Source organism: Nerophis ophidion, linkage group LG04 (assembly GCF_033978795.1).
Source record: "Nerophis ophidion isolate RoL-2023_Sa linkage group LG04, RoL_Noph_v1.0, whole genome shotgun sequence".
Lineage (NCBI taxonomy): Eukaryota > Metazoa > Chordata > Actinopteri > Syngnathiformes > Syngnathidae > Nerophis > Nerophis ophidion.
Window position 1 is genome coordinate 84,774,785 of NC_084614.1, and position 20,000 is coordinate 84,794,784.

Here is a 20,000-nt window from a genome sequence, read left to right on the forward strand (position 1 = left end):
CTATTACCTTTGGGGTCGCGGGGGGCGCTGGTGCCTATCTCATATAAATATACATATAAAGACATGCACATATACTTATACATATATAGAAATATACATATACACATACACATACATTTATAAATATACATATATAGATACAAATACATATACTTACATAAATATACATATATACACATACATATATAAATATACATATTTACACATACATATACACACAAACAGATTTATATATATATATATATATACATCCATCCATCCATCCATCTTTTACCGCTTATTACTTTTGGGGACGCTGGTGCCTATCTCATAAAATATACATATAAAGACATGTACATACACATATATATATAAGTAAACATTGATTGATTGATTGATATATAAATATACATATATGCATATACATATACATGTATAGAAATACACATAAATACATACACATGTATAGAAATATATACATAATACACATGTATATTGTGCATACACATGTATATTCATATATACATACATATACAAACATGTATATACATACATAGACCCATATATTGATACGTACATATATACATACATATACATATATACACATATAAATATACATACATACATAAATATACATATATACACATACATATATAAATATACATATATACATACAAATAAATATATACATACATATAAATACATATATAAATATGCATATATACACGTATATATATGAATATACATACACATACATATATACATACAAATACATACATACATACATATACACATAAATATACATATACGTATATAATAATATACATGTATATACATATATACTATTTCAAATCAGGTTAAATTGGCTGCTGACGTACTAACATCACTTCCTGTTGTCTTTTGTCCAAACTATTATTATTATTCTGCTTCTACTTACTTTCAACATCAGCTTCCTTTCTGTTGTAACATGTTGTGTCCACACGTCTTTGTCAAATGTAAACAAAACTTATTCTTCTGTCGTTTGGATACTTCACATTTAGCATGTTTCGATTTGTAAAATGTACATTTGAGCAAGTCGCATACAGCTTTCAGTATTTATTCCAACTAACATAAGAAAGAAAACGCGGATTAAAAGATATTACGTGAGGGTCGATACTTACTGGGGTTGTTCCTCCCAGATGCAGACGGACAACTGATTTACTTATCATAAATCGTAGCAAAACAGAAAACAAGCAAAAAGGAATGCTTGCCGATCGCACGCGGAAGCTAAGGCAAAAACTTAGCACTTAGCGAGAACCAGGAAGACCCTCACGTGATAGAATGAAGCCAACCTGAACTGGCAAGAGAGGTGAATAAATAGCTCTCTGATTGGTGGTCGACTGCAAGTGAATGTGCCGACCACTAATCAGAGGCAGGTGAACCCAATTAATCCCCATAGAAACCAGAACTAAACAAAACAAGATCTGGCCACGGATCATGACAAAATAACTCTTTACCGCTTGGAAAAGTTGACCTGGGAAGAACAACAACCTTTTCCAACGGAACGATACGAACCCTGACTGAAGGAGTTGGCGAAACAATGTCAGGTTGACCCTAGTTTCCTGCTCTATGAGAGACTCGGCGACTCACCCTCTGCCTTGCAGGTCTTTGTGACCGGATCCATCTCGTAGCCTTGGTAGCATTCACACTTGAAGTCGCCCTTGTAGTTGATGCAGATCTGGCTGCAGGCGTCCGGGTTCTCACACTCGTCGATGTCTGCGGGGAGAGAGGTTGTCCGTTAACTGAGACACTGAGCCATTGATTCATTCTCATGAGACCGGTGCAGGACTCAAGTCTATACATCAAGTCAATCAATCAATCAATCAATGTTTATTTATATAGCCCCAAATCACAAATGTCTCAAAGGACTGCACAAATCATTACGACTACAACATCCTCGGAAGAACCCACAAAAGGGCAAGGAAAACTCACACCCAGTGGGCAGGGAGAATTCACATTCAGTGGGACGCCAGCGACAATGCTGACTATGAGAAACCTTGGAGAGGACCTCAGATGTGGGCAACCCCCCCCCTCTAGGGGACCGAAAGCAATGGATGTCGAGCGGGTCCAACATGATACTGTGAAAGTTCAATCCATAGTGGCTCCAAGACAGCAGCGAGAGTCCTGTCCACAGGAAACCATCTGAAGCGGATCAGCAGCGTAGAGATGTCCCCAACCGATACAGGCGAGCGGTCCATCCTGGGTCCCGACGAGCGGTCCATCCTGGGTCTCGACTCTGGACAGTCAGTACTTCATCCATGGTCATCGGACCGGACCCCCTCCACAAGGGAGGGGGGGACATAGGAGAAAGAAAAGAAGCGGCAGATCAACTGGTCTAAAAAGGAAGTCTATTTAAAGGCTAGAGTATACAAATGAGTTTTAAGATGAGACTTAAATGCTTCTACTGAGGTAGCATCTCGAACTGTTACCGGGAGGGCATTCCAGAGTACTGGAGCCCGAACGGAAAACGCTCTATAGCCCGCAGACTTTTTTTGAGCTCTAGGAATCACTAATAAGCCGGAGTCTTTTGAACGCAGATTTCTTGCCGGGACATACGGTACAATACAATCGGCAAGATAGGCTGGAGCTAGACCGTGTAGTATTTTATACGTAAGTAATAAAACCTTAAAGTCACATCTTAAGTGCACAGGAAGCCAGTGCAGGTGAGCCAGTACAGGCGTAATATGATCAAACTTTCTTGTTCTTGTCAAAAGTCTAGCAGCCGCATTTTGTACCAACTGTACAAGTCCTGCATTTGAGAAGGACCAGGTCTACGACGGGGAGGCATGGTTCTACGTCAATCACTCTGATCTTCCTTTTGGGACGAACTTCTGAGTTAAAAGGAGTTGTGGCGAGGATCTTACTTTGCGTCGATGTCTGCGGGCAGGGAGAGAGGTTTTCCATTAACTGAGACACTGAGCCATTGATTCATTCTCATGACTCAAGTTTATACGTCAAGTCCTGCATTTGAGAAGAACCAGGTCTACGACGGGGAGGCGTGGTTCTACATCAATCACTCTGATCGTCCTTTGAGACGAAACTCTGAGTCAAAAGGAGTTGTGGTGAGGATCTTACTTTGCGTCAATGTCTGCGGGCGGGGAGAGAGTTTGTCCATCAACTGAGACACTGAGCCATTGATTCATTCTCATGAGACCGGTGCAGGACTCAAGTCTATACGTCAAGTCCTGGATTTGAGAAGGACCAGGTCTACGACGGGGAGGCGTGGTTCTACGTCAATCACTCTGATCGTCCTTTGAGACGAACCTCTGAGTTAAAGGAGTTGTTGTGAGGATCTTACTTTGCGTCGATGTCTGCGGGGAGAGAGGTTGTCCATTAACTGAGACACTGAGCCATTGATTCATCCTCATGAGACCGGTGCAGGACTCAAGTCTATACGTCAAGTCCTGCATTTGAGAAGGACCAGGTCTACGACGGGGAGGCGTGGTTCTACGTCAATCACTCTGATCGTCCTTTTGAGACAAACCTCTGAGTTAAAGGAGTTGTGGTGAGGGTCTTACTTTGCGTCGATGTCCGCGGGCGGGGAGAGAGGTTGTCCATTAACTGAGACACTGAGCCATTGATTATATTCTCATGACTCAAGTTTATACATCAAGTCCTGCATTTGAGAAGAACCAGGTCTACGACGGGGAGGTGTGGTTCTACGTCAATCACTCTGATCGTCCTTTTGGGACGAACTTCTGAGTTAAAAGGAGTTGTGGCGAGGATCTTACTTTGCGTCGATGTCTGCGGGCGGGGAGAGAGGTTTTCCATTAACAGACACTGAGCCATTGATTCATTCTCATGACTCAAGTTTATACGTCAAGTCCTGCATTTGAGAAGAACCAGGTCTACGACGGGGAGGTGTGGTTCTACGTCAATCACTCTGATCGTCCTTTGAGACGAACCTCTGAGTTAAAAGGAGTTGTGGTGAGGGTCTTACTTTGCGTCGATGTCTGCGGGCGGGGAGAGAGGTTTTCCATTAACTGAGACACTGAGCCATTGATTCATTCTCATGACTCAAGTTTATACGTCAAGTCCTGCATTTGAGAAGAACCAGGTCTACGACGGGGAGGCGTGGTTCTACGTCAATCACTCTGATCGTCCTTTGAGACGAACTTCTGAGTTAAAAGGAGTTGTGGTGAGGGTCTTACTTTGCGTCGATGTCTGCGGGCGGGGAGAGAGGTTTTCCATTAACTGAGACACTGAGCCATTGATTATATTCTCATGACTCAAGTTTATACGTCAAGTCCTGCATTTGAGAAGAACCAGGTCTACGACGGGGAGGCGTGGTTCTACGTCAATCACTCTGATCGTCCTTTGAGACGAACCTCTGAGTTAAAAGGAGTTGTGGTGAGGGTCTTACTTTGCGTCGATGTCTGCGGGCGGGGAGAGAGGTTTTCCATTAACTGAGACACTGAGCCATTGATTATATTCTCATGACTCAAGTTTATACATCAAGTCCTGCATTTGAGAAGAACCAGGTCTACGACGGGGAGGCGTGGTTCTACGTCAATCACTCTGATCGTCCTTTGAGACGAACCTCTGAGTTAAAAGGAGTTGTGGTGAGGGTCTTACTTTGCGTCGATGTCTGCGGGCAGGGAGAGAGGTTTTCCATTAACTGAGACACTGAGCCATTGATTATATTCTCATGACTCAAGTTTATACATCAAGTCCTGCATTTGAGAAGAACCAGGTCTACGACGGGGAGGTGTGGTTCTACGTCAATCACTCTGATCGTCCTTTGAGACGAACCTCTGAGTTAAAAGGAGTTGTGGCGAGGATCTTACTTTGCGTCGATGTCCACAGGCGGGGAGAGAGGTTGTCCATTACCTGAGACACTGAGCCATTGATTCATCCTCATGAGACCGGTGCAGGACTCAAGTCTATACGTCAAGTCCTGCATTTGAGAAGGACCAGGTCTACGACGGGGAGGCGTGGTTCTACGTCAATCACTCTGATCGTCCTTTTGAGACAAACCTCTGAGTTAAAGGAGTTGTGGTGAGGGTCTTACTTTGCGTCGATGTCCGCGGGCGGGGAGAGAGGTTGTCCATTAACTGAGAAACTGAGCCATTGATTCCTTCTCATGAGACCGGTGCAGGACTCAAGTCTATACGTCAAGTCCTGCCTTTGAGAAGGACCAGGTCTACGACGGGGAGGCATGGTTCTACGTCAATCACTCTGATCTTCCTTTTGGGACGAACTTCTGAGTTAAAAGGAGTTGTGGCGAGGATCTTACTTTGCGTCGATGTCTGCGGGCGGGGAGAGAGGTTGTCCATTACCATAGACACTAAGCCATTGATTCATTCTCATGACTCAAGTTTATACGTCAAGTCCTGCATTTGAGAAGAACCAGGTCTACGATGGAGAGGCGTAGTTTTACGTCAATCACTCTGATCGTCCTTTGAGACGAACTTCTGAGTTAAAAGGAGTTGTGGCGAGGATCTTACTTTGCGTCGATGTCTGCGGGCAGGGAGAGAGGTTTTCCATTAACTGAGACACTGAGCCATTGATTCATTCTCATGACTCAAGTTTATACGTCAAGTCCTGCATTTGAGAAGAACCAGGTCTACGACGGGGAGGCGTGGTTCTACGTCAATCACTCTGATCGTCCTTTTGGGACGAACTTCTGAGTTAAAAGGAGTTGTGGTGAGAGTCTTACTTTGTGTCGATGTCCGCGGGCGGGGAGAGAGGTTGTCCATTACCTGAGACACTGAGCCATTGATTCATCCTCATGAGACCGGTGCAGGACTCAAGTCTATACGTCAAGTCCTGCCTTTGAGAAGGACCAGGTCTACGACGGGGAGGCATGGTTCTACGTCAATCACTCTGATCTTCCTTTTGGGACGAACTTCTGAGTTAAAAGGAGTTGTGGCGAGGATCTTACTTTGCGTCGATGTCTGCGGGCGGGGAGAGAGGTTGTCCATTACCATAGACACTAAGCCATTGATTCATTCTCATGACTCAAGTTTATACGTCAAGTCCTGCATTTGAGAAGAACCAGGTCTACGATGGAGAGGCGTAGTTTTACGTCAATCACTCTGATCGTCCTTTGAGACGAACTTCTGAGTTAAAAGGAGTTGTGGCGAGGATCTTACTTTGCGTCGATGTCTGCGGGCAGGGAGAGAGGTTGTCCATTAACTGAGACACTGAGCCATTGATTCATTCTCATGACTCAAGTTTATACGTCAAGTCCTGCATTTGAGAAGAACCAGGTCTACGATGGAGAGGCGTAGTTTTACGTCAATCACTCTGATCGTCCTTTGAGACGAACTTCTGAGTTAAAAGGAGTTGTGGGGAGGGTCTTACTTTGCGTCGATGTTTGCGGGCAGGGAGAGAGGTTTTCCATTAACTGAGACACTGAGCCATTGATTCATTCTCATGACTCAAGTTTATACGTCAAGTCCTGCATTTGAAAAGAACCAGGTCTACGACGGGGAGGTGTGGTTCTACGTCAATCACTCTGATCGTCCTTTGAGACGAACCTCTGAGTTAAAAGGAGTTGTGGTGAGGATCTTACTTTGCGTCGATGTCTGCGGGCGGGGAGAGAGGTTGTCCATTAACTGAGACACTGAGCCATTGATTCATCCTCATGAGACCGGTGCAGGACTCAAGTCTATACGTCAAGTCCTGCATTTGAGAAGAACCAGGTCTACGACGGAGAGGCGTAGTTTTACGTCAATCACTCTGATCGTCCTTTGAGACGAACTTCTGAGTTAAAAGGAGTTGTGGCGAGGATCTTACTTTGCGTCGATGTCTGCGGGCGGGGAGAGAGGTTTTCCATTAACTGAGACACTGAGCCATTGATTCATTCTCATGACTCAAGTTTATACGTCAAGTCCTGCATTTGAGAAGAACCAGGTCTACGACGGGGAGGCGTGGTTCTACGTCAATCACTCTGATCGTCCTTTGAGACGAACCTCTGAGTTAAAAGGAGTTGTGGCGAGGATCTTACTTTGCGTCGATGTCTGCGGGCGGGGAGAGAGGTTGTCCATTACCATAGACACTAAGCCATTGATTCATTCTCATGACTCAAGTTTATACGTCAAGTCCTGCATTTGAGAAGAACCAGGTCTACGATGGAGAGGCGTAGTTTTACGTCAATCACTCTGATCGTCCTTTGAGACGAACTTCTGAGTTAAAAGGAGTTGTGGCGAGGATCTTACTTTGCGTCGATGTCTGCGGGCGGGGAGAGAGGTTTTCCATTAACTGAGACACTGAGCTATTGATTCATTCTCATGACTCAAGTTTATACGTCAAGTCCTGCATTTGAGAAGAACCAGGTCTACGATGGAGAGGCGTAGTTTTACGTCAATCACTCTGATCGTCCTTTGAGACGAACTTCTGAGTTAAAAGGAGTTGTGGCGAGGATCTTACTTTGCGTCGATGTCTGCGGGCAGGGAGAGAGGTTGTCCATTACCTGAGACACTGAGCCATTGATTCATTCTCATGACTCAAGTTTATACGTCAAGTCCTGCATTTGAGAAGAACCAGGTCTACGACGGGGAGGTGTGGTTCTACGTCAATCACTCTGATCGTCCTTTGAGACGAACCTCTGAGTTAAAAGGAGTTGTGGCGAGGATCTTACTTTGCGTCGATGTCTGCGGGGAGAGAGGTTGTCCGTTAACTGAGGCACTGAGCCATTGATTCATCCTCATGAGACCGGTGCAGGACTCAAGTCTATACGTCAAGTCCTGCATTTGAGAAGAACCAGGTCTACGATGGAGAGGCGTAGTTTTACGTCAATCACTCTGATCGTCCTTTGAGACAAACTTCTGAGTTAAAAGGAGTTGTGGCGAGGATCTTACTTTGCGTCGATGTCTGCGGGCGGGGAGAGAGGTTTTCCATTAACTGAGACACTGAGCTATTGATTCATTCTCATGACTCAAGTTTATACGTCAAGTCCTGCATTTGAGAAGAACCAGGTCTACGATGGAGAGGCGTAGTTTTACGTCAATCACTCTGATCGTCCTTTGAGACGAACTTCTGAGTTAAAAGGAGTTGTGGCGAGGATCTTACTTTGCGTCGATGTCTGCGGGCAGGGAGAGAGGTTGTCCATTACCTGAGACACTGAGCCATTGATTCATTCTCATGACTCAAGTTTATACGTCAAGTCCTGCATTTGAGAAGAACCAGGTCTACGACGGGGAGGTGTGGTTCTACGTCAATCACTCTGATCGTCCTTTGAGACGAACCTCTGAGTTAAAAGGAGTTGTGGCGAGGATCTTACTTTGCGTCGATGTCTGCGGGCGGGGAGAGAGGTTGTCCGTTAACTGAGGCACTGAGCCATTGATTCATCCTCATGAGACCGGTGCAGGACTCAAGTCTATACGTCAAGTCCTGCATTTGAGAAGGACCAGGTCTACGACGGGGAGGCGTGGTTCTACGTCAATCACTCTGATCGTTCTATGAGACGAACCTCTGAGTTAAAAGGAGTTGTGGTGAGGGTCTTACCACTAAACAGACTTCAAGGACCTCAACGAAGATAAGATGACAGCACGCAAGCGAAGCAGAAACAAGGCAATCACAAGGCTCCAGCACATTCCGTCACGTATTGTGCGTACTAGACCTGATTTGCATTATGTATGTGACCACTCCTTTTAGAGGCGGCCTCAGTGACATTGACTATGGAACTCCTGAATAGAGGGACGCGGGAGCTGAACCTTAGAGCGTAGGGCGAGACTGTGACTAAGAGTGCAGATCCATGCGTTCTCCTCATGAGCTAAATTGAACTCTGTCTCTGCATGGTTCCTTGCTTCTTGTCTGTTTAATAGATGTCATCAGTGTTTGAAACTGACAAAGGTAGGAAAGATTTATTGTCCATAAATCATGTAAAACACATGACAAGCAAAAAGGATGCTAGCCGGGAGTGGACCACTCCTCTTATTGAGTCTGTTTATCTGATTGGAGAGCTAGCCTGGAGTGGACCACTAGTTTATCTAATTGGAAAACTCGGAGTGGACCACTCCTCTTATTGAGTCTGTTTATCTGATTCGAGAGATATATCTGGGTGTGGACCACTAGTTTATCTGATTGGCGAGCTAGCTGGGAGTGGACCACTCCTTTTAGTGAGTTTGTTTATCTGGTAAGGAGAGCTAGCCAAGAGTGGACCACTAGTTTATCTGATTGGAGAGCTAGCCAGCAGTGGACCACTCCTCTTATTGAGTCTCTTTAGCTAATTGGAGAGCTAGCCGGGCGTGGACCACTCCTTTTTTTGATTCTGTTTAGTGGACCAATCCTCTTATTGAGTCTGTTTAGTGGACCAATCATCTTGTTGAGTCTGTTCATTTGATTGGAGAGCTAGCCGGGCGTAGACCACTCCTTTTATTGAGTCTGTTTATCTGGTTGGAGAGCTAGCCGGGAGTGGACCACTCCTCTTATTGAGTCTCTTTAGCTGATTGGAGAGCTAGCCGGGAGTGAACCACTAGTTTATCTGATTGGAGAGCTAGCCGGAGAGTGGACCACTCCTCTTATTGAGTCGGTTTATCTGATTGGAAAGCTAGCCGGGAGTGGACCTCTCCTCTTATTGAGTCTGTTTATCTGATTGGAGAGCTATTTGGGAGTGGACCACTCCTCTCTTTGAGTCTGTTAATCTGATTGGAGAGCTATCTGGGAGTGGACCACTAGTTTATCTGATTGGAGAGCTAGCCGGGGGTGGACCACTCCTCTTATTGAGTCTGTTTATCTGATTGGAGAGCTAGCCGGGAATGGACCACTCCTCCTATTGAGTCTGTTTATCTGATTGGAGAGCTAGCCGGGGGTGGACCTCTCCTCTTATTGAGTCTGTTTATCTGATTGGAGAGCTAGCCGGGAGTGGACCACTAGTTTATCTGATTGGAGAGCTAGCCGGGAGTGGACCACTCCTCTTATTGAGTCTGTTTAGTGGACCACTCCCCTTATTAAGTTTGTTTATCTGATTGGAGAGCTAGCCGGGAGTGGACCACTCCTCTTTTGAGTCTGTTTAGTGGACCACTCCTCTTATTGAGTCTGTTTATCTGATTTGACAGCTAGCCGGCAGTGGACCACTCCTCTTATTGAGTCTGTTTATCTGATTGGAGAGCTATCTGGGAGTGGACCACTAGTATATCTGATTGGAGAGCTATCTGGGAGTGGACCACTAGTATATCTGATTGGAGAGCTAGCCGGGGGTAGACCACTCCTCTTATTGAGTCGGTTTATCTGATTGAAGAGCTAGCCGGGGGTGGACCACTACTCTTATTGAGTCTGTTTAGTGGACAACTCCTCTTATTGAGTCCGTTTATCTGATTGGAGAGCTAGCCAGGAGTGGACCACTCTTCTTAGTGAGTGTGTTTATGTGATTGGAGAGCTATCTCGGGGGGAACCACTAGTTTATCTGATTGGAGAGCTAGCCGGCAGTGGACCACTCCTCTTATTGAGTCTGTTTAGTGGACCACTCCTCTGATTGAGTCTGTTTATGTGATTGGAGAGCTATCTCGGAGTGAACCACTAGTTTATCTGATTGGAGAGCTAGCTGGGAGTGGACCACTACTCTCTTTGAGTCTGTTAATCTGATTGGAGAGCTATCTGGGAGTGGACCACTAGTTTATCTGATTGGAGAGCTAGCTGGGAGTGGACCACTACTCTCTTTGAGTCTGTTTATCTGATTTGACAGCTAGCCGGCAGTGGACCACTCCTCTTATTGAGTCTGTTTATCTGATTGGAGAGCTATCTGGGAGTGGACCACTAGTTTATCTGATTGGAGAGCTAGCTGGGAGTGGACCACTACTCTCTTTGAGTCTGTTTATCTGATTTGACAGCTAGCCGGCAGTGGACCACTCCTCTTATTGAGTCTGTTTATCTGATTGGAGAGCTATCTGGGAGTGGACCACTAGTATATCTGATTGGAGAGCTATCTGGGAGTGGACCACTAGTTTATCTGATTGGAGAGCTAGCTGGGAGTGGACCACTACTCTTATTGAGTCTGTTTATCTGATTGGAGAGCTATCTGGGAGTGGACCACTAGTTTATCTGATTGGAGAGCTAGCTGGGAGTGGACCACTACTCTCTTTGAGTCTGTTTATCTGATTTGACAGCTAGCCGGCAGTGGACCACTCCTCTTATTGAGTCTGTTTATCTGATTGGAGAGCTATCTGGGAGTGGACCACTAGTTTATCTGATTGGAGAGCTAGCTGGGAGTGGACCACTACTCTCTTTGAGTCTGTTTATCTGATTTGACAGCTAGCCGGCAGTGGACCACTCCTCTTATTGAGTCTGTTTATCTGATTGGAGAGCTATCTGGGAGTGGACCACTAGTATATCTGATTGGAGAGCTAGCCGGGGGTGGACCACTCCTCTTATTGAGTCGGTTTATCTGATTGAAGAGCTAGCCGGGGGTGGACCACTACTCTTATTGAGTCTGTTTAGTGGACAACTCCTCTTATTGAGTCCGTTTATCTGATTGGAGAGCTAGCCAGGAGTGGACCACTCCTCTTATTGAGTCTGTTTAGTGGACAACTCCTCTTATTGAGTCCGTTTATCTGATTGGAGAGCTAGCCAGGAGTGGACCACTCTTCTTAGTGAGTGTGTTTATCTGATTGGAGAGCAATCTCGGGGGGAACCACTAGTTTATCTGATTGGAGAGCTAGCCGGGGGTGGACCACTCCTCTTATTGAGTCTGTTTAGTGGACCACTCCTCTGATTGAGTCTGTTTATGTGATTGGAGAGCTATCTCGGAGTGAACCACTAGTTTATCTGATTGGAGAGCTAGCTGGGAGTGGACCACTCCTCTTATTGAGTCTGTTTAGTGGACCAATCCTCTTATTTAGTCTGTTTATCTGATTGGAGAGCTAGCCGGGGGTGGACCACTACTCTTATTGAGTCTGTTTAGTGGACCAATCATCTTATTGAGTCCGTTTATCTGATTGGAGAGCCAGCCGGGAATAGACCACTCCTCTTATTGAGTCTGTTTATCTGATTGGAGAGCTAGCCGTGAGTGGACCACTCCTCATATTGAGTCTCTTTAGCTGATTGGTTATTGAGTCGGTTTATCTGATTGGAGAGCTAGCCGGCAGTGGCCCACTACTCTTATTGAGTCTTTTTAGTGGACCAATCCTCTTATTGAGTCTGTTTAGCTGATTGGAGAGCTAGCCGGGAGTGGACCACTCCTCTTATTGAGCCTGTTTATCTGATTGGAGAGCTATTTGGGAGTGGACCACTCCTCTTTTTGAGTTTGTTTATCTAATTGGAGAGCTATCTCGGAGGGAACCACTAGTTTATCTGATTGGAGAGCTAGCCGGGAGTGGACCACTCCTCTAATTGAGTCTGTTTAGTGGACCAATCCTCTTATTGAGTCTGTTTATCTGATTGGAGAGCTAACCGGCAGTGGACCACTCCTCTTGTTGAGTCTCTTTAGCTGATTGGAGAGCTAGCCGGGAGTGGACCACTCCTCTTATTGACTGTTTATCTGATTGGAGAGCTAGCCAGGAGTGGACCACTCCTCTTTTTGAGTTTGTTTATCTAATTGGAGAGCTATCTCGGAGGGAACCACTAGTTTATCTGATTGGAGAGCTAGCCGGGAGTGGACCACTCCTCTTATTGAGTCTGTTTAGTGGACCACTCCTCTTATTGACTGTTTATCTGATTGGAGAGCTAGCCAGGAGTGGACCACTCCTCTTTTTGAGTTTGTTTATCTAATTGGAGAGCTATCTCGGAGGGAACCACTAGTTTATCTGATTGGAGAGCTAGCCGGGAGTGGACCACTCCTCTTATTGAGTCTGTTTAGTGGACCAATCATCTTATTGAGTCCGTTTATCTGATTGGAGAGCTAGCCGGGAGTGGACCACTCCTCTTATTGAGTCTGTTTAGTGGACCAATCATCTTATTGAGTCCGTTTATCTGATTGGAGAGCTAGCCGGGCGTGGACCACTCCTCTTATTGAGTCTGTTTAGTGGACCACTCCTCTTATTGAGTCTGTTTAGTGGACCAATCATCTTATTGAGTCCGTTTATCTGATTGGAGAGCCAGCCAGGAATGGACCACTCCTCTGATTGACTGTTTATCTAATTGGAGAGCTATTTCGGAGGGAACCACTAGTTTATCTGATTGGAGAGCTAGCCGGGGGTGGACCACTCCTCTTTTTGACTCTGTTTAGTGGACCAATCCTCTTATTGAGTCTGTTTATCTGATTGGAGAGCTAACCGGCAGTGGACCACTCCTCTTGTTGAGTCTCTTTAGCTGATTGGAGAGCTAGCCGGGGGTGGACCACTCCTCTTTTTGAGTCTCTTTAGCTGATTGGAGAGCTAGCCGGGAGTGGACCACTCCTCTTATTGAGTCTGTTTAGTGGACCACTCCTCTTATTGAGTCTGTTTAGTGGACCAATCATCTTATTGAGTCCGTTTATCTGATTGGAGAGCCAGCCGGGAATGGACCACTCCTCTGATTGACTGTTTATCTAATTGGAGAGCTATCTCGGAGGGAACCACTAGTTTATCTGATTGGAGAGCTAGCCGGGGGTGGACCACTCCTCTTTTTGACTATGTTTAGTGGACCAATCCTCTTATTTAGTCTCTTTAGCTGATTGGAGAGCTAGCCGGGAGTGGATCACTCCTCTTATTGAGTCTCTTTAGCTGATTGGAGAGCTAGCCGGGAGTGGACCACTCCTCTTATTGAGTCTGTTTAGTGGACCACTCCTCTCTTTGAGTCTGTTAATCTGATTGGAGAGCTATCTGGGAGTGGACCACTAGTTTATCTGATTGGAGAGCTAACCGGCAGTGGACCACTCCTCTTGTTGAGTCTCTTTAGCTGATTGGAGAGCTAGCCGGGAGTGGACCACTCCTCTTATTGAGTCTCTTTATCTGATTGGAAAGATAGCCGGGAGTGGACCACTCCTCTGATTGAGTCTGTTTATGTGATTGGAGAGCTATCTCGGAGTGAACCACTATTTTATCTGATTGGAGAGCTAGCCGGGGGTGGACCACTCCTCTTATTGAGTCCGTTTATCTGATTGGAGAACTAGCCGGGAGTGGACCAATCCTCTCATTGAGTCTGTTTATCTGATTGGAGAGCTATCTCGGAGGGAACCACTAGTTTATCTGATTGGAGAGCTAGCCGGGGGTGGACCACTCCTCTTATTGAGTCTGATAGCTTGCGCAGCTAGTGGGTCCATGACAATGACTTCTGTTTTGTCTGATCACCCGTTCTACTGCCCTGTCACAGACACAACTAAGGTATGTAAATAAACATTTAATAAATATGTCTGTGTATGTAACTAATTTCACAAAGAATATATCTGCGGCTTTTAGTCCGGCGCGACTAATATAAGGAATCATATTTTTTCTTCTAAAATTAAGTGGGTGAGACTTCAAAACCGGTGCGCTCTAAAGTCCGGAAAAAACGGTATTTGGTCTACATTCAAAAAGAGTTTCTTACCCCCACAAGTCTTCTTGTCCAGTAGCTGGTAGCCGGCGGGGCACTGACATTCAAATCCGATGGGTAAGTCCACGCAGACGTGGGAGCAGCCGCCATTGTTGATCGTACACTCGTTAAGCCCTGGAAAACAGGAGCCAATCAGAGGAGGAACATGCAATCGCCAAGACCAGGGCCAGGATCTAATCCTCCGGCAATCTTTTGATATTTCCTGTCTTGTACTCTATGTTCGTTCTCGGAGATGAAATACAAAGAGACTCCACATCCCGCTCAGGTTCCTCGGGAGATAAAGAGGTCTGACGATGAAGGCTGCGAGCGGAGATCGACAGATGCCGGCTGAGGAGCAAGGGGGGTGGGTGGGGGGGGGCTCGGAGAGATCTGACTGATAAAGTGAGCCTTATTAAATGAGAGGGAAGAACGGGATGATGGAACATAAAACGTGTCTGGCTCGTCCAAGCTGAGGCGAGTCTCTGGAAGTTGGTCATTGATCGCTCCAAAACCAGACTCAATGAAAACCACAACAAAGTTTCATCTACAAAACGATCCAAGTCTGATGATTCTGTTTAGGACACCCGAAAAAGGTGAACACAACACCCTTACAGTACAAAACCCTAAACCAGAGAAGTTGGCGGGTCATGTAAGTCCTAAATAAAAACAGAATACAATGATTTGCAAATACGGTGTTAGCTTTCACTGTTATGCTGATGACACCCAACTCTACATGCCCCTAAAGCTGACCAACACGCCGGACTGTAGTCAGTTGGAAGCGTGTCTTAATGAAATTAAACAATGGATGTCCGCTAACTTTTTGCAAGTTAATGCCAAAAAAACGGAAATGCTGATTATCGGTCCTGCTAGACACCGACCTCTATTTAATAATACAACTTTAACATTTGACAACCAAATAATAAAACAAGGTGACTCTGTAAAAAATCTGGGTGTTATCTTCGACCCAACTCTCTCCTTTGAGTCACACATTAAAAGCGTTACTAAAACGGCCTTCTTTCATCTCCGTAATATCGCTAAAATTCGCTCCATTTTGTCCAGTAAAGACGCCGAGATCATTATCCATGCGTTTGTTACGTCTCGTCTCGATTACTGTAACGTATCATTTTCGGGTCTCCCCATGTCTAGCATTAAAAGATTACAGTTGGTACAAAATGCGGCTGCTAGACTTTTGACAAGAACAAGAAAGTTTGATCATATTACGCCTGTACTGTATATACCTTTATATACATATATACATACATATATACCTATACTGTATATACCTTTATATACATATATACATACATATATACCTATACTGTATATACCTTTATATACATATATACATACATATATACCTGTACTGTATATACCTTTATATACATATATACATACATATATACCTGTACTGTATATACCTTTATATACATATATACATACATATATACCTATACTGTATATACCTTTATATACATATATACATACATATATACATATACTGTATATACCTTTATATACATATATACATACATATATACCTATACTGTATATACCTTTATATACATATATACATACATATATACCTATACTGTATATACCTTTATATACATATATACATACATATATACCTATACTGTATATACCTTTATATACATATATACATACATATATACCTGTACTGGCTCACCTGCACTGGCTTCCTGTGCACTTAAGATGTGACTTTAAGGTTTTACTACTTACGTATAAAATACTACACGGTCTAGCTCCATCCTATCTTGCCGATTGTATTGTACCATATGTCCCGGCAAGAAATCTGCCTCCAAAAGACTCCGGCTTATTAGTGATTCCTAGAGCCCAAAAAAAGTCTGCGGGCTATAGAGCGTTTTCCGTTCGGGCTCCAGTACTCTGGAATGCCCTCCCGGTAACAGTTCGAGATGCTACCTCAGTAGAAGCATTTAAGTCTCACCTTAAAACTCATCTGTATACTCTAGCCTTTAAATAGACCTCCTTTTTAGACCAGTTGATCTGCCGCTTCTTTTCTTTCTCCTATGTCCCCCCCTCCCTTGTGGAGGGGGTCCGGTCCGATGACCATGGATGAAGTACTGGCTGTCCAGAGTCGAGACCCAGGATGGACCGCTCGTCGGGACCCAGGATGGACCGCTCGCCTGTATCGGTTGGGGACGTCTCTACGCTGCTGATCCGCTTGAGATGGTTTCCTGTGGACGGGACTCTCACTGCTGTCTTGGATCCGCTTGAACTGAACTCTCGCGGCTGTGTTGGAGCCACTATGGATTGAACTTTCACAGTATTATGTTAGACCCGCTCCACATCCATTGCTTTCGGTCCCCTAGAGGGGGGGGTTGCCCACATCTGAGGTCCTCTCCAAGGTTTCTCATAGTCAGCATTGTCACTGGCGTCCCACTGGATGTGAATTCTCCCTGCCCACTGGGTGTGAGTTTTCCTGGCCCTTTTGTGGGTTCTTCCGAGGATGTCGTAGTCGTAATGATTTGTGCAGTCCTTTGAGACATTTGTGATTTGGGGCTATATAAATAAACATTGATTGATTGATTGATTGAAATCCTTTCCCAACTAGACTTCAAAGAAAAGATACTTAACGGTCAAACTGGAAAACGTTACTTTTTGCAAATATTAGCTCATTTGGAATTTGATGCCTGCAACGTGTTTCAAAAATGCTGGCACAAGTGGCAAAACAAAAAAAAAAGACTTAGAAAGTTGAGGAATGCTCATCAATCAATCAATCAATGTTTATTTATATAGCCCCAAATCACAAATGTCTCAAAGGACTGCACAAATCATTACGACTACAACATCCTCGGAAGAACCCACAAAAGGGCAAGGAAAACTCACACCCAGTGGGCAGGGAGAATTCACATCCAGTAGGACGCCAGTGACAATGCTGACTATGAGAAACCTTGGAGAGGACCTCAGATGTGGGCAACCCCCCTCCCCTCTAGGGGACCGAAAGCAATGGATGTGGAGCGGGTCTAACATGATACTGTGAAAGTTCAATCCATAGTGGCTCCAACACAGCCGCGAGAGTTCAGTTCAAAGCGGATCCAAGACAGCAGCCAGAGTCCCGTCCACAGGAAACCATCTCAAGCGGAGGCGGATCAGCGCCCCCCACGACCCCAAAAGAGAATAAGCGGTAGAAAATGGGATGGATGGAACATCTGAATCGCTCCAACTGCTTTCGCCTTTTTTTTTTACTTTTTCTAGTCCTTCACTCTCACTTTCCTCATCCACACATTTTTTAATCCTCGCTCAAATGAATGGGGAAATCGTCGCTTTCTCGGACCGAATCGCTCTCGCTGCTGGTGGCCATGATTTTAAACAATGTGAGGATGTGAGGAGCTCCACAGGAGAGTTTGAACCCTTCTGATTAAAAGTGTAGAACAGAGTTTTGATCACTGCTCCGGTTTTGATTTTATGACCCTTCAAAGAACCCCTGAGCAAAGTTTCTTAAAAAATGTGATTTTTGCCTCTTTGAGCAGTAATTTGACCCATTTAAAATGCTTCAAAGTGCAAGTTAAAGCTCTACTATGCCAAGCGAAAGCCATTTATCAACAACATCCGGAAACGCCGATCTGTAATTTGACCCCCTTAACATGCTTCAAAACTCACCAAATTTTACACACACATCAGGACTGGTAAAAATTGCCATCTAATAAAATACCAAACCCCAAAAATCACAATTGGGCTCTAACTCCCCGTAGGAAAAAAACCAGGCAAAACTTGGCAAAAACCCCTTCAAAACAACATTTTCGCAAAAAATTCATTTTTTGCCTCTTTGAGCTGTAATTTGACCCCCTTAAAATGCTTCTAAACTCACCAAACTTGGCACACACATTAGGACTGGCAGAAATTGCGATCTAATGAAAAAAATAATAATAAAAACTCAAAACTGCTTCTAGGAAGAAAACACAGACAAAACTACTTGTAACTTCCCGTAGGAATGTCGGGAAGACATGAAACAAAAACTTCTATGTAGGTCTCACTTAGACCTACATTTAGATAATTGACATCCTTCGGCAAAAATCAACAGGAAGTTAAAAATTACCCCTTCAAAATAAAAGTTTTGTAAAAACCCGTCACCTTTTTCAAACGTAAACTCCTCCCAGTGCGTTTGTCGTTTCGGCTTCAAACTCGCACAGGAGAGAGATTGAACCCTTTTGATTAAAACTATTCAACAAAGTTTTGATTACTGCTCCGGTTTGGATTTCACGCGCCTTCAAATAACTCCTACGCAAAGTTTCCTAAAAAAATGTAATTTTTGCCTCTTTAAACTGTAATTTGACCCTCTTAAAATGCTTCAAAGTGCAAGTTAAAGCTCTACTATGCCAAGCGAAAGCCATTTATCAACAACATCCGGAAACGCCGATCTGTAATTTGACCCCCTTAACATGCTTCAAAACTCACCAAATTTTACACACACATCAGGGCTGGCGAAAATTGCCATCTAATAAAAAATCAAACCCTATAAATCAAAATTGTGCTCTAGCGCCCCCCAGGAAAAAACCCAGACAAAACTGCTTGTAACTTCTGTTAGGAATGTCGTAGAGACATGAAACAAAAACCTCTATGTAGGTCTGACTTAGACCAGGGGTTGGCAGCGGCCAAAGGCGGACGCGACCAACGCTGCTTGCAGCTTTAATATATTATTGAACTTGATGTTATTTTATGTTATTGAGTTTGAATGTATACAACTTGAATTTTACTTGATGTTCAATAATTTTTGAAAATGTTAAGCGTTCTGTTGGGGCTACGGGGGCAGGTGGGGCTTGAAAACTCCCCCTCGTCCGAAGTGGGGGATGACAAAAAAAGTTTGAGAACCACTGTGAAGTGAAGTGAATTATATTTATATAGCGCTTTTTCTCTAGTGACTCAAAGCGCTTTACATAGTGAAACCCAGTATCTAAGTTACATTCAAACCAGTGTGGGTGGCACTGGGAGCAGGTGGGTAAAGTGTCTTGCCCGAGGACACAACGGCAGTGACTAGGATGGCGGAAGCGGGAATCGAACCTGCAACCCTCAACTTGCTGGCACGGCCGCTCTACCAACCGAGCTAAACCGCCCCATTAGAGTAAACATTGCAACATTTTCTTGTCACATTTAACCTAACACTATTTTTGTTTTTGGCGGTATAGCTCGGTTGGTAGAGCGGCCGTGCCAGTAACTTGAGGGTTGCAGGTTCGAATCCCGCTCCCGCCATCCTAGTCACTGCCATTGTGTCCTTGGGCAAGACACTTTACCCACCTTGCTACCAGTGCCACCCACACCGGTTTAATTGTAACTTAGATATTGGGTTTCACTATGTAAAGCGCTTTGAGTCACTAGAGAAAAAGCGCTATATAAATATAATTTTTTTTTTTTTTTTTTTTTTTTTTTAAATTGTATTTTTAGAATGTTTAAAAAATGACCCGCGGGCCGCACTTTGGACACCCCTGTATTAGAACCGATCCTGTGCAGCAGAGCCGAACTCGACATTATCTTTCCATCCGGCGCCCACTTTGGAACACTCGCCTGCCGCTCTTGAAAATGAAGTGCACTAAATGTGGAGTCCGGCCCCCATTTAAACGCTCACGTTTCCCCAC

At 44.6% G+C, this 20,000-nt stretch overlaps 1 protein-coding gene across 1 annotated transcript in view; it reads right to left on the minus strand.

Annotated features, from left to right (window-relative positions):
* The window catches only part of LOC133550486 (low-density lipoprotein receptor-related protein 8-like), a 122,880-nt gene that overhangs the window by 67,313 nt on the left and 35,567 nt on the right, over positions 1-20,000 (minus strand). The window contains exons 5-6 of the mRNA XM_061896466.1: positions 14,404-14,523; positions 1,609-1,734 (exon numbers count right to left, since the gene is read on the minus strand). Of these exons, the coding sequence (XP_061752450.1) occupies positions 1,609-1,734; positions 14,404-14,523 (246 nt within the window). The remainder of the gene's footprint in view (positions 1-1,608; positions 1,735-14,403; positions 14,524-20,000) is intronic.